At 35.4% G+C, this 16592-nt stretch overlaps 1 protein-coding gene across 8 annotated transcripts in view; it reads right to left on the minus strand.

Annotated features, from left to right (window-relative positions):
- Positions 1-16592, minus strand: part of pspc1 (paraspeckle component 1) — a 66200-nt gene that overhangs the window by 26515 nt on the left and 23093 nt on the right. For 3 of the 8 annotated variants that reach the window (XR_010004073.1, XR_010004075.1, XR_010004074.1), the window contains exons 7-8: positions 14555-14612; positions 11638-11816 (exon numbers count right to left, since the gene is read on the minus strand). The exons of 4 other annotated variants lie outside the window; for them this stretch is intronic. Coding sequence is in view for 1 of the 4 variants with exons in the window: in XM_003219244.4 (XP_003219292.1) it covers positions 7940-8122; positions 11638-11816; positions 14555-14612 (420 nt within the window). In the remaining 3 variants the exon portion in view is untranslated. Of the gene's footprint in view, positions 1-7332; positions 8123-11637; positions 11817-14554; positions 14613-16592 lie in introns of those variants that run through there. One more of the 8 variants, XM_003219244.4, reaches the window with a different exon arrangement.

Genomic DNA, 16592 nt, shown 5'->3' on the forward strand with positions numbered 1-16592 from the left:
TGTATGAGTCAACACGGTGCAGATAGTTACTTCCCTTAAAAAGCTGAAATATTTTTATTATATTAATTGCTGTAAACTAAATACATACAAGTGGGATAAAAGTTAAAAAATAAAGTACATTAACAGAAATAAATAAAAAATTCACATAAACAAATTAGAAATTCCTTAATGGACAGAATGTTACAAATAAAGCCCAATACTAAGTTTAGATAATGAATTCCTTTTCTTTTTCACCTCCTGAACTGGTCACAGTTTGGTTTGGATTCTGATTCTAACTTTGTTTTTCAAAGATTTAATATTATAGTTCTTGGTGAGGTAGAACAAAACAAATTTATATGCTGAATCAAAACTTTGGATACAATTAGACGATTTCATAGAATTATAGAATATTAGAGCTGGAAGAAACCTCATGGGCCATCCAGTCCAACCCCCTGCCAAAAAGCAGATCACATTCACTACATATAAATCTTACTAAAGCATCAGATTTACTGTAACCTTAATGTGCCACTCCCAATAAATCCAATGAAAAGGATTTTGTTTATTAATTTTCTATTTTCCTCAGTATAGCTCTCAGACTGTATAAAAAGAAACCTAAGAATGAAATTAACATACAGATCAGAGTTAATACATATAAACAAAAGGAGGGAAATATTCAAGATCCATTTTCCAATTTAACCATTCAACATCAGGCTCTTTTGAGTTCAATACAATTCCATTTGCTTGAAATGCCAGCAAGAAGAATGAAATTCTGAGTTAGCATGAAAGCCCATTCTTCTAAGCAGCAAAGGAGTCTTTCACACAGTGTAGGTTAACAATTACACTACCCAGAGTCACAAACCATAGCATGAGTCACGAAACCTTGGAAGACTCCACCACCACTTTTTCTGTTTTTGCTTTAAATAGTAAATTACAGATATTATGAAATAGGAGTTTCACCCATAGAGAATACTTGAGATGAATACCTCAAAAAACAACCAAAGCAACTAAGCTGCCACTTCTACCTTGGTGAGGATAGACAGCTTTTCTGAATATTAGAAAAATTAGCTTTCAGGAGATGCAAATTCTGTGGCTAGCACAGAGGCTCAATTCACATAATGTGGGACTTAACTAAATTCAGGCTCCATACGGGTACCACTGGTCACGTTCTATCTCCTACACCAACATGAAGCATCTTTTTTCTACAATCTATCTCAGCAGATGTGTATATATTGTATAATGTTGAAAACGGAGGTTATATGTTCCAAAGTACAATGCTACAGGCTTTCTGCAGCTATACATTTGAATTAACTATGGGTCTTGAGAAATATATTTGCACATGTTGTGGTCTGGTCTTCTTTGCTAAATCATAACAAAATATCATACATAAATCCAGTAGGACAAAACAGTTTGTGAAACTTGGTGGCCTAAGTGAGTGGATTAAACGATCAAAAGCAAGCCTCTGACTTCCCAAATTCCTTCATGCAATCAATATTCATTTGTAGTACATATCACACACCAAAGGCATACCATTTCTCTATTAAATGAGATAAGGAATGAAAAAAAGGAGGAGGTCCTCTTCAGCATTCTGGAACGAAAACCCTGAGGCAGAAAAGCTGAATCCAAGCAGCGTATCACTTACACTTTTCTAAACTACACAAATGTTTAGATAGGACTGAAAATTACAATACTGTACATGAGAAAGAGCATCATTAAACAAGCTGCAGTGATGTTTCTTTTAATGGTTCCACTAGCAGATATTTGACAATATTCAGAAACAACTCCAAACCCTTATAAACTTTAAAACCCATGATCTTCTAGTGCAGTGGTTTCCAACCTGTGGGTCCCCAGGTGTTTTGGCTCACAACTCCCAGAAATCCCAGTCAGTTTACCAACTGTTCTGGGAGTTGAAGGTCAAAACATCTGGGAACCCACAGGTCGAGAACCACTGTTCTAGTGGGTTAACAAAGGTGCTTTTTTCAATAATATTTTATTAAAGGTGACAATCAAGATGAACTTGCCACATTAGTTCTCTAATACCTTATTGTCACTTTATAAAATCTTTCAATGATATATCATATAGGTTAATCATATACACTGTTCTTGATGCCATTAAAGTCTTTAGCACATCCTTCCAAATTGGAAAGCCAATGTTGCAAGTTCCAAAAGGCTAACATGAGCCTGCTGAGTCTGGATGGAGTCTGGTCCCTGGATGGAGTCTGGTTTTGGACCATAAAATGAGAAACTGCCATTCAGTGTTCTGTTGGGGATCACAGTCTTCCAGGTCCAAATGGAGCAATCAGCACCATAAAACTTCTCAGACCCCATCTTCAATAAAGACACTGACAGAAATAAGAGCATCATGTCTTTTGCTTTTTTGTTCTATTCCCAAGTGTAAAACTTGGATAATCTGCAATTTTCTCCCACTGTACATATGTTCACCTGTAAGTCTCTTAAAAATTTATCAATTACTTGAAAAATTGGATAGCCTTAATTGAGGAAGATAGCTATGATACTAAGAGAACACCAAAAGATATGCTTCTGAGATTCGTTTTGTTCCATTTGTTAAGTTTGGGTGGGCCTCTTTGCTGAGTAAGAGGTATCTGGATACATACATACACCATTAGCAAATGGTTACACTTACCATGTTGTTGTATTGTGACTGTCCCTGATTAAGTGCTTTCAGTGTTAGCTGAATCACTCTCAGCACAAGAGTGCTTTATGCAGTCTCCACAAGTGATTACTTTCCTTGCATAGAACTGTTCAACAATACTGCCCCACCCCAGCACAGAAGAGTTATATCTCTTGACATCATGAGACTTATGGGAATCCCAAACCACAGCTGTTCCACTTTGCAATTCTCCTGTGAATCCACAAATACAGAGAGCATAAGCCTGTTCTGGCATTGATACTTGAAAAGTCTTTTTATTCACCATACCCAATTGTTATGCCATTAGAAATCACTATCTGTGCCCAATTGTGACCTTAAGTATGTTAACATTTTGGACAACACCAAGTGGATTACTCTGAAAAAAATCAAACTGTAATTCAAAAACACTTAGCTTTCTTCTTGATTCAGTCTTCAACATGATTTTGTCCAAGTATGGGAACAAGTGAATTTCCTGTATGTACAAACACATCTCTGCTATTACCTTGCTCTTCGTAATAAGATCAGGGCTGAGGTAACCCCCAAAGCAATACTCAAAACAGAACATCCATGTCATTGTTTGTAAATCACCACAAAAAAGATTTACAATCAAAATATTAGGAGATGTGGAGATCAATTTCATCATGTTATTGGACCTTTGGGGGCTTTTTAAGACCTGGGGAATCCCTTTAACAAGGACACAAAGAAGAACTCAACAGCTGTTTTCTAAATTTAAAAAGCCCCTAAAACACAGAGAATAGCATACAGCCCTCCAGAGTTTTACAGAAAACCAATCCATCAGTGGTCCATCCTTCTTCTAGCTGCTATGAGGCCCACATTTTACATGGCAAAATTATTTGCTACACAATCACAAAGCATGGAGGTGGGGAGAGGAAAGAGATGGAGAAAGTATATGTACATTCGTGCAGCCTTCTTATAGACAGGCAAGACTATGTCATCCAAGGCTTTAAAATGCCAACACAATATTTTGCATTTTTCCTGGAAATGACATACTGCTTCAAATACCAATAATAGCATTTATTATTATTAGCTAAGGACTCTGGTTGTTGAAAGGGCCCCCTATAAAATGCATTTCTCTAGAGACTAATATGATATGAATGTCTGAGGCAAAATCTTGTGTTAAAGATGAGGGCACCACCCAAAAAAAGCTCTAACTAAAATCCAGGAGGATCCCCTTGAAAGTTCATAGGGAGTATGAAGCAGGCCACTCACCATTCTCTCAGTCTAATGTTCCACCTTATCATTCGTATATTATCTTGACTCTGATTCAGTTTACTGATCCTCATGTAGCTCATTATGTATTTCAAACAATTATTTTTAAACTTGCAAACTGGGCAGGAATGGGTATAAAACACTAGAAAGCATCACTATCTACTTCTACCTCTACCAGGAAGGGCAGTATGATTGATGGAGCTGACCGCCACTGAAGTCTTTAGGGCATCTGGAAAAGGATTCATTATATCCTATCTTTCCTTCTTTATCAATGTGAAAAAGTGAAAAGCCTTCCAAAAACTATTCCAGAATGTAATGGATCTAGAAAAAGTTTTATCCAGGTGAGTCTAAAGTAGAACCAATATCAACCATTCCATACTGAAGACTAACTAGTTATTAAACTTTTTTTCAACTGGAAAATAAATGTATATAGCCCCATTCAGAACATAATTCTGTCATGAAGTAAACAATTCTACTGCAAGAGTGAAGAAGTCAAATACTTGTTTGCAATATCACACAGCAATTCAAAGGTATGAGGTGCAAAAAGATGACAGGACATTTCTGCCCAAATTTCAGTTTTCTTTCGATTAATATAGCTCATGTTTTAAAAAGCAGCAGTTCAGTTGGATTATCAGGAATGTCTAATTCTGAATTAGAATTTTCGCAAATATATAAAATGGGTTCCCACATATACAGGTGATGTTTAATGCTGTACAGACATGTAGGAATCCTTGTAAAAGGATTCTGTACCCCCTACTAATCCTGCAACTCTGTATTCCAAGAGTGTACCTAGTGTGACCCTGGAATCACATGCACCCCACAGTTGATTTGGCAGCCAAAATTGAACCAGACACCTCAGGACACCTTTTTTCGGGCCAAGAATTATCCACAAATGGCAATTCACACTTTAAAGAGGTCGCAGCACAGACATATACACTACTTAATATCAAAACCTTAGCTCTTTTCCAACCAGTAACTAATTTCTGGCCATTTGAGATCTGTTTCTTTTTCACAGGCTATGTTTCCCCAGTTTTCTAGACGTAAAATTGGCTTCCAGGTCTTCTGCCACTGCCATACCTTTTGTATCCCTTTACAGAACCTCTCTGTGAAGACATGAGCCCTCAGAATACATTTTTGCTTTGGTTCAACATCCTACTTATAAGTTACCTTTAAAACTGGTGATGATTACTACTTGTGCTTATAACTTTTATTTACTTTTATTTGATAAATTCATATGCAGGATGATCTTTAGTAAAATTAAAACCTCTGAAACACAGCTGATGTATTTTAAATGTTTGCAAGGGAAAATAAACAAATTGCATTCATTCTTATCAACAATAGAAGGTTGAAGCAATGTCTGATAGAGATAAAACTATTCACAACTATTTGAAGTTAAATACGTTGAAGTGCTCAGCATATATTGCAATGAATGTGAAAGTGTATGAATCCTGTAAAGAAAACCCCCGAGATAGACACTCTAATTACATACAGCAAGTCCGAGGGTAGTATGTCTTGTATAAATAATACTGAAAAGACCTGAAGTTATGAACAATCTAAAAATAGCCTTGTCACAAATCTCTTGGAGCATTATTTCACATATATATGCTGAAGAAAAACTATTTGCAAGAAAAGATAGCAGCATTATGGGAGACTTTCTGCTAAACAATGTAAGAATGAGTCGATCAGTTGCTCTGTAAATTTCTTTCCAATTCGAGATCTCATACTGTACTGAAGAATTATCCAATCTTTTCTATTACTGTATTTTCTACTTGCTAACAATACAACCTCAAAGGTCACAAGAACGCCGTATTATCTGCTATGAGAATCTAAAGTGTAAGTTGTAAAACCAATGTGGCCATACCACCATGCTGGAACTTTTGAGTCCTCAGAGCATTAAAGAAAAATAAAAAACAGGGCTGTCCAGCCCTCCAAAATAGGTTTTTAGGCAGTATGAGGGGGGAGACAATCGCTGAAAGGGAAGATGGCTCCTTCTCATCTCCATTGGATCATACCAATAATCTACTGTGTACACTTTATATTTCTCAAAGGAGAAATGTGTTTGTTCTTTGTAACCTAATTTTACATTATTTATACTTTTAAATTTTAGAAAATATAGTCGTATGTAAGGACATGAAGTTATATATTCTTACTTTAAACAACTAATTTTTTTGCGCCCAAGAACACAGTTCGGCCATGCAAAGTTGGCTGGTCTTTGAAAGAAAACAATAGCTCCATTGGCTATGTGGATCTGCTGCACAGTCCTGTGTGCCATAACTATTAAATGTAGTTATATAGCAGTCATCCGAATATATTTTTTAGTCATTTTGCTATGCTAAAACCAACACCTGAAAACAAGAGAGGATCAAAGTAAAATATTTCAATGACTGCAGCTGAAATTTTCCCAACATAGGCATAACAAATACAACACATAAACACATGTTAAATATGCTTTTGCCAGCAAACCAACAGCAGTATATCAGAAGTAATTCATTCAACTGTTTCAGATCTTTCTCTAATTTAACTTTTGGAACATTCACCAGGAAAGAAAAAATACCACGGGGATATAGTAATAAAAATATTGTCCCTAATATCAGGCCACAATATTATCCTTGATCATGAGCCTACTTAACAATAATTTATCCCCCTTTGCGTGATCTTCCTTAAATAGTAAACATTCCTATCAATTCATCACAAGTAAAAATAAGTTGTTTTACTACAGATACTAAAAAATCTTACTCCAATCAAATAACACCAGGCATATTTAGTTGCAATTTTTCTTACATAGCATGTTTTACCCAGGCAATAAAATTTTACCATTTATGCTAACATTACTCAATATTTATACTTTTTAAAATCCTTTTATAGTAGGAGCACAATACTGGTATATGCCAGAATTTCCAGTTTTATTGTGCATTTTATAACTGATGGTTATAATATATGCTTTTATTCACACTTTTCTGCATTGTGCCCTCTTGATATCATACATTTATGGTAAGGAAAGTTTTTATAAAACTGAAAATAATAGAACATATTGAAAGGAAGTGCACAACTTCAAGGATTTTGCCTAGAGCAATACCTAAATGTCAGAAATAGCTATTGCCACTGATTTCAGGGTGAGTCCCCCGATTTTTGTTTATTTAGAAATAACTATGTCACTTTAGTAAAAGGAAGTGTGGACTTTTCAAAGAAGGAGATATGTTAGGAAAATACAGTCTAATAATGAATCACAGAATAATAGAATTGGAAGAGACCTCATGGGCCATCTAGTACAACCCAGAAGCAGGAAATCGCATTCAAAGCACCCCCGACAGATGAATCTCCTACAAAAGGTATCATTGTACCTACAAATCAAAATCATCACCATTGCTGTGCAGAATATAGTCTTTAAACCATGATTAACTGTGCAGTTTTATAAATAAATACAATGGTCTAAAATCTATGACTATGAAATTACACGTGAATATTTACTACTTGAATGTTTTTCAAGACTCAAGTGTTTATTTGAGAGTTGAATACAGAATACATTACGATGACAATCCCATGGCAACTAGATTTGTACACACTGGTGAAAAGTAACATTTTAAAAACAAATCTGTAATGGCTTACTGGATGTTTCACTTGTTCTAAAGTTGCACAAGCCTCAGCATTTATTCTACTTGTATTCTGCAAGCAGACTTTTCATTTGAATACAGTTAACAAATGGATAAAGAATTTTCTTTCAAACGACAGGCATTATAATGAAAAATTAAAATGATTGCTCACAATTAAAGTCAAGGACAGTATTTATAACAATGTTTCAGAACCATTTAAACTGATTTTATATTTTATTGTAAGCATGTAACTCACAAATTTCACAGCATGGTCACATTATACTTTGCTGAAGTCACAAACAACAGACATACAAAAGGAAACATTATTTCTCTATGCTAAAGGCTATGAGTGAATACAAAAAGTCAAAAGTTTACAAAAAAATTATTTCATGACTATATTAACAATTAAACCGTTCTGAAAGTAACAGCTAAAATTATAAAGGCATAACACTGGGTAGTCATTCAGTTTTCTCAATCATATGAAATAAAGGTTTCAGTATCTGCGCCGCTTGTTAGGTCCATCAAAGCTGCCCCCTGGGGTTCCTCTACCAAAGCCACCGGGTCCGCTACTGACGGCACCTACACCCATAGCTGGCTGAGGAGTTTCAGAACCTGGCCTACTAACCATAGGTGAGCCCATTTGTGGTGGACCTCCTTGAGGAAATCTCTCAGAATGCTATGTCCATTTAGAACAAACCACCATTGGAATTACAACAAAAAAGGGGGAGCGGTGTTTTCATGAAGGTCAGCAGATAATCCAGCAGAATCAGGATACATAGAAGGAAGAAAGGAGCAAATAATTTTAGTCATTATTTTAAAAGTAAGTGAAATATAAGCTAATTGTGACTACCAATGTACTAAGTCAAAGAAAACTGAATTAAGAAGAAGATAGGCTAACCAGAGATAATAGAGGCAAGTGTAACCCAGATATGAATGACTGCTCAGCAGAATAAAATTATCAACTACATGCCATTTTCCCATTAAGCCTCTATATCCCACTTGATTCTATATCTTTAGGCGAGTAAACTGAGGCATTAACATCTTCCTAAAATGAGATTCGGTTTATAAAAAGTTTATCTGCTTACAATTTATTGTAAACTACGGGCAGTCCCCAAGTTACGAACAGGATGGGTTCTATTGGTTTGTCCTGAAGTTGGATGTGTATGTAAGCTGAAACAGATACATATTTTAAGTCTAAGTCCAGCCAAAGCTTTGGATAGCATAGGGAAGGTTTAACACCCTTGTGGTGTGTTTCGTTGTCTGTGCTCCTGTTCAGAAGATTTCACAGGACTTTCTGTCCCTGTGATGATTGGATTTTGAAAAATTTGGCTTGTTGCGGAAACAAGGATTGCTAATAAAGCTTCAGTAGACACACAATGATAACTCTTTCAGGAGTGAATTTCCCTTTCGAGAGGTAGATTTCTCTCACTTCCTATTGTCTCACACCTGTTCTTAACTATGAGTCATTTGTAAGTCAGGCATTTGTAACTTAGGGACTGCTTGCATAACCAGATTTAAAAATAAAAAATAAAAATTTTAGCACGCTCTGAAAGGCTTAGGTTCACCAACCAAAAATCAAGTCAAATCATGTAATTTTCTCTTGAATCATAGAATAATAAGAGTTGGAAGAGACCACATGGGCCATCTAGTCCAATCCTCTGCCATGGAGAAAAAGCGCAATCAAAGCCAGATAAATCTTTAGAACAAAATACAGGAATGCTTAAGAGTCAATCAAATAAAATAAATAGAAGTTATATGTAATCTAGGTCTTAATGATTCTAATGAATCTTCTCTAAAAATTACTAAATTCTGGCTACAGTATATACATCTGAATATTATGCATTTTGAATATTGGTTCCCAAGTTGACATCACTGTTCTTCTCCCTTCTTTCAGTTACAAAACTATATACAACTTGCAAAGAGCCAAAAAAGAGGCTCAACAATCATAAAGTAGCAGAAAAGCCATGTGATCAAAACTTAAAACTTGGATGAAGAAGATATAGTTGCATAAAGGCATTTCTGGTTACTGGGGTAGGGGATATATTCAGGAGTTTCTACTTTCTCTTCTAGGTTAAGAACCTGCAACAGTTCTCCTAATCAGGAGATTTTTTTCGGGAGGCACAGCACACAGCAAAGAAAACAATAATTTGAAATATCTTCATTCATCACCTCGATATGAGTTAGAATGCACATCACTGGCTTAAAACAAGCTTTTATTGCTTTGCGGTGAATCCCTTTTTAGTATGCTCATTGTTTATTTTTGGAGTAGGCCAAATGTGTGCCCCATAAGCCAATATGAAAGGACCCCAGTGTGGGCACTGTAATTTTTTTAATGGCTGAAAGCATATCTTATACGGGGCTTATAGTGCAAAACAACCGCATTTAGGGGCCTAGACTAGTTTCAGGTTCCAAAATAAGTGAATTTAGGCCACTCATAGTGGGGGGAAAAGTTTATCCTGTGCCCAAAACAGACTGGCAGGAGCAGTGTGGGGGCATTTTTTTAAAAATTACAAAACATTGTGAGGTAGTGAAGGGGAGCCCTCCCCAAGTTTGGCAGGAAGCACATACAGCTCTCAAATCTGAGGCATCTATGCCTTCCTAATCTACACTTTGGATTTGATATAACTAGCAACAGAGGAAAACATTTCCAAACATACTGTTTGTCTGCTGGAAGAACAAACAATGTTAGCACTTTACAATATGTTCCCATCTCCCTTTCCCCATGCTGTACCCCCAAATAACATTTTTCTTTTAGGGGGGGGGGACCTTGTAAAGCAGATCTGAGGAGCAGGGAGAGGACAGAATTAAGCAGAGAATGGGGAGATCTTATTGTATGAAGTCTGTTTACATGGCAGTTACAGCCCATTATAATGATTAATACAAAAAATTAAAAATATATAAAAAACAAAATTTCTTTTTTTTTTTTGCATAAGAGCAAAATCTACAGTTCAATGAACTGATACTAAATTTTCAAGAAACAACTTTAGTTTTCAGCAAATCCACATACCCTAAATTGGCCCTATGAGCTAAAACTTGGCAATTTTTTTATTATGACAGAAATTGTCAAAAAAAATACAAATGTAATTATTGTGCAAACTGGTATAAATCCATCAGTCTGTAATAAGGATTCCTGTAGTTAGAATAGAACAGATTTTGTGTATAGTAACAAAATAACCCATTTCATGATGGACAAAGCGTTGTCCTTCCCTCCAAGTAATAGTTAGTTCTTCTATGAAAAAAATTAAGAGAAAAAGGACCACCTGCATATTTTTTTAATTATGATCCAGGCTCTGCTGAATCTATTAAACTAGCTATTTATATGAGATCTCTCATAAAAATTGTACTCCAAAGTAAATTATTTGGAAAACCCCAATAAATTATACATGCCTGTGGAAAGTATGAAATTCCATAGAATTTTCCCAGACAACCTGGGTCTTTGATATTTGGTTACAAGTTTAATTATTTGAAATATACTGTACTTAAGGTCTAAAAATAACTTGCCTCTTCAGGTAATAGGAATGATAAGCGAAGTAGAAAAATTGAAGGTCTAATTTGCCCTTAGAATACCTCTATGGCATATACTGTATATGTTTGAGAAATAAGAAGGAAATCTGAGTTGCTAAGACCAAGAAAATGAATATCTCTTGTTCATTTTTGTATGTTTCAATAGTTATGTCTTGTTTATGTTATGTCTTATCAAATGTTGAATGAGTTCTGGTCTTCAGAAAATCTGATACTAGCATTCAATGACACAGGTGGTTTTATAATTACAACTCACAGATAACTAGCAAGATAATTGAATTCATTTTTCAAAAACATTATTCAAAGATATCTTCACACTATTTATAATGTCAGTGCACTGCATATTCATATATACATATCTATCCCTTATTATAAAATAAACATTTTTTCTTAGATATTACTCATCTACAAAAGCCATATATAGCTGTAGCATTTTGTCTTTCAGGGGATGCCATTTTAATGAATACATAATTATCCATTAATGACTATTCGAAATGCAAGGTTCACATAAAATGATCTGATTTACAAATGGAAAAATGGCAACTAAATTTGTGTAAAACTGTTCATGCATAATAGAACCTCAAAGGTTTTAGTGTGAAGTTATCCTTGAGGTAAAGAAATGTGCCATCATGAGCCAGAGAAGAAAATTTAAATTTTGTGATACATTACCACAGCTCCATTATCTGGCATCATTGGGGTTCCCATGTTTGCAGTTCCTTCTGGCCCCAAGGAAGGACCAGGACCCATTGCAGGGCCAGGCAATGCTCCTCTGTTGTTCATATTCATACCCATCATTGGAGGTGGTGGAGGAGGACCTTGGGTTCCAGCAGGTGCTGGGCTAAAGGCATCTATGCAAAACAGTCTACACTTAGAGCTGTCCTAACTGAATTTCGGAGAATTAAAAATGTACAAGTAAAAACTATACAAAACATACATTATTTGAAACAAAATATGTTTATGCTTTGAGACTGTACATTCACTCGCATTCTCTCTGGTTTTAAGCAAGAGTCATTGAAAATTACTATTCAAATTAAATTCACATGCTTCAATTTTGTTTATTCTCCATAAAGAATTATTAACTTTTCATATATACCTGCAGCAACTTTCAAGCTATCTCTAATTCAAAATGCCACAGTGACAGTGTATGTATTTATATATTAGCAAGTTTTTTTCCATATCACCAGTTCCTCACTTCTAAGTTGCAAGTGGCTAATAAAATGATGACATTGTATAAATCCTTCTGCAATATACTACAGAAAATTGGCTATGGGGTATTGCCAACTGGAGGAGACAGAGAAAACCCAATGTAAGTACAAGCATTACTGGCTTGGGACATTCAGTTGTCACAGCAGATCAACCTGGTATACAGTTTAAAACCTTGTGAAACACTTTTAAAGTTTGGAAATGCTTACTAAACAATACCTAAGCTATGAACTTTCTATTACAACAAAATGCACACAAATAAGAGGAAAAGCAGTCCACTGGAACGTTTCTTTTCAAACAACAGTCTACCTACTTTTCGTTTACAAGGCACTTATACAAAGATACTCTAAAAGTTAGTTTGTATTCTTATGAAAGCAGTTACATATTGACTTAAATTGTAATCTTCACTAAATCTGAAGATACTATGGGAAAATATTTCAAAAGCACATACATCTTAAACTGTTCCAAGACCCCTTTCCTAAATTATCATATTATTCTTCTGCATGTCTGTGATTTCAAGTCGCCAGTTGATTTATAGTCCCCATGAATTTCATAGGTGTTTCTACGGCAAGAAATTTTCAGCATGCTAGTTCCAATCTCTGAAATATAGTCTACAGTATCTGGTATTTATTGGCAGTTTCCCATTCAAATACTAACCATGGCTGGCCCTGTTTTTCTTCTAAGATCATATAGGATCTGGTGCCTTTAGTGTATTTAGGTCTGGCACACTTTTCTAACACTAGTCCTAATAATAACCATGTTTTAGTGATGAGCACTAAAACTATGCCTCTCTCACTTCGTTATCCATGGTTTGGTACTATGTTTTACTACTAAGATATATAAATAATACTTTAATCCTAATCATTCAACACAAATGTTCTAGCGTATTTTTTTAAAAAAGAGGATACAGCAAAGCTTATTTAAAATACATACTATCTAGGTGGACATGTGTGGGGTAGGAACTGTATATATAAACAACTGCAGAAAAATTAATAAATGAAATAATTTAGAAGTGAAAATTGTAGATTTACTACTAGGTAAAGGTAAAGGTTTCCCCTGACATTAAATCCAGTCATGTCCGACTCTGGGGGCTGGTGCTCATCTCTATTTCTAACCCAAAGAGCCGGCGTTGTCCAAAGACAACTCCAAGGTCATGTGGCCGGTATGACTGCATGGGGCGCAGTTACCTTCCTGCAGGAGTGGTACTTATTGATCTACTCACATTTGCATGTTTTCAAACTGCTAGGTTGGCAGAAGCTGGGCCTAATAGCGAGAGCTCACTCTGCTCCCCGGATTCGAACCTGCCAAGCTTACGGTCAGCAAGTTCAGCAGCTCAATGGGGGCTCTAGATTTACTACTAGGAAAACAGAAGAACGGATAGCTCTCACAGGAGGGCATCCATCATACTGGGGCTACAATAGAAAAATTATCCAACTTGAACACACTATCCCATTCTCCAGACAGGATGAATTTCAACTAGGGTTTCATTTATAACATACTTCCATTGGATCATGCTGCTTCCAACAGTATTGGCAATTTCCCCTTATTCCTGTAGATCCCATGCAACTAAAAAGCTACTCCAAAGAGCTGGGAGCTCTCTGCAGCTGGTTTCAGCACAGATCATTCACAAGAGAAAAGAAATAAGTTTCAACAAAGATTAGCTTTAGTTTATTCACCACTGATTTTTCAGTGGCCAGAAATGCATTTTGATGGTAGCACAATAATCAGTAGGCTGCAATGGGCAAACACACTTAGTTGCTGTTAAAATATGAATGAGAATTCAAGCATGATGATGGAATGCAACAATTGCAAAATACCAAAAGGGGATAAATAGATTTGATTTCGTCCAACATAAAACACCTTTGTGATTTTGAACATGTATTCTTAACTTTTAAAGTACATATATTTTCACAAAAGTGTACTCATCTAAGTTCCAATAAAATGAGGCTGATATATAGGCTAATGTTTAAGGAGTTTAAATACTTAATTGTATTTTGCTTTCAATCATATTCCAGATTAAAATTCAAACTTCAATATACAGGAGCATATTCAAGAGATCAAATCAGTAAATCACCAAGAAGTAACTTAATAAAGGTAAAATGCCTTCTTATACTAAGTACAAGTTTATGGGGTTTTTTCCAGAAAAAAAACTGAAAAGAAAATGACACACAATTGGTAAACTCTATCCTCCAACCATTGTTTATCTTGTCTGTTTGCATTTTCCGATGTATAAATAAAAAAAGATTACATCGGAAATAAAAGTTACTGGAGATCATATTTTACCAGACTTGAGGTTTATTACAAGAATATTTAATACTAATGAGTAATATGTACAGTCTCAAAGTTGCTTTAAAAACAAGAGCCTTTTGCTTCAGATCCCTACCTCCCATGTTTAATGCTCCACGAGGACCCATATCACCCATTCTCATTTCCTGTTCTCTCTGAAAGTAAACATAATTTCCATCATCAACCTATCACTTATTGCTTTAACATTCCCATCTTTTCAAGAGAAATACTTTGCCAATCTTTTTAAAAGGAAAAAAGAAAAAAGGACAGGTTGCTTATCAGTAACTATGTTTCTTTTAGTGGTCATCTGTGAAATCACACAAATGGGCCATTTTGCGCCTGCGCAGAGCAAGGTTCCAAATCTTCTTGAGTTCTAAAGATACATTTTGGAGTAACCCCACCCACTCTGTGCTAGTATATATGAGCAGGTCCCACAAACCCATCTGTGTGATCCACAGAGACCACAAAGAATAACTATTTTTTACTGTTCGTATAAAATCAAAAGAAATCAAATACTTTAAAAACAAAATTCAGAAATACACATTAAAGTGCTTCTCTTAAGATCTGGAACCTCTACAGAAATTATTCAGTCCACAGGAGAGCTCTGGAGAGGAACTCATGTTTGCTAGTGTTCTCCTTCTCTAAGGCTAGAGGAACAAGATATAAGTGCATCAATATGATCCTCTCCTGATCTCACCTATGGCAATATCTGATAAGAATAAGAATAATAAACTTTATTTATACCATGCTCCATCTCCAGAAGGACTCGGGGCGGTTTACACTGGGACAAGCCCAAAACAGTATTACATCAATAAAACAGATGTAATTGTAAATGAAGGAGTGAAAATGTCTGAACTGGCCCCGATATGGTTCCCATATCTAATTGCAATCTCCAAGTACCCCAATGGTATATTTTTAACTTCTGGTGCACAAGCATCCAGAGCAATAAAGGACAATATTCTGACCCAGAATGGACAATGATAAAGATATTGTGAAATATTATTCCTGAATCAGACTATTTTGTGAAGTGGGAGGACACCAAGACTAGCCTACATAACCACAACTGAGAAGGCTGTCATTGTTAAAATGGTGTCACAATTTATACCTGCTCACAGACAGGCACAATAATCATTAAGTAATCACATAAAGACCAAAAGCAAGTATAGGAAGTCACTAAGGGAACAGGAAAGTATTTAGTGTTGGTTATACTGCTGCATGTTTAGCATTTCAGTGAATCTTAATTGCAGTACAGTATGCAATCATGTGCAGTATTAGGAAATACTGCTTTAAAACTTATCAGACTAGAAGCAGTTCTGCATAATAGCCCTAAATTCCAGGACATAAAATAATGATGAATAATACATATATTAATATTCAAAAATACTTTTCAGTTAACAGCAACAACAGAAAATCCTGCTGTAAGATCTATTAGCAAATATTCATTTACCATTAACCTTGAGCAGAGTAAGAATGGCTGCAGCCAATAAGAATCAAACATGAAGTCTTGGAAAATTGAAAGGGCTGTGTCCCCCACTCCCCACCCCCTTTCTACTCTTTCTACAATTTGTGAGGCACATGTAGGAAGACAGGTTATTTATGCAAAGAAAATCTGTAGACTTATCTAAAGGTTGCCACATTGTCTTGAAATCATACGTTTTAAACCAATTTGAAACAATTATTTCCACAACTACGCTGATGTTGCATTTAAGTAAAAATATAGCTATCAAAGTATTTTCACTTTGAATCCAAACATCACATTAAAAGTAAGAGTCAATCCAATTACTAAAACTAAGCAAACAGAAGAGGCAATATTTACTAAATGCCATATTTGGACCAATAAGTAACTTCATAAATTTAGCTTGAGGAGGAAAGGAATACATCACATAACTGTGAACAGTTAGGCAAACAGTTATTAAGAGAGATATTATTGGATATTGACCATGTCTCTGTGGTTTCAAATTATCCCACTGATGGATAATGTAAATAAATTTAGTACAAAGCAATTACAGACTGTGGTGCAGCATGCACTCCTTATTAGATAACATACACAGTATTTATTTGAGACTGGAACGCTCCCAAATCAGTGTATAGAATAAAATAAAGTGAAGAAAAGCAATCAATTTAAAGTGCTCTCA

This window comes from Anolis carolinensis, chromosome 3 (assembly GCF_035594765.1).
Source record: "Anolis carolinensis isolate JA03-04 chromosome 3, rAnoCar3.1.pri, whole genome shotgun sequence".
Taxonomy (NCBI): Eukaryota; Metazoa; Chordata; class Lepidosauria; order Squamata; family Dactyloidae; genus Anolis; species Anolis carolinensis.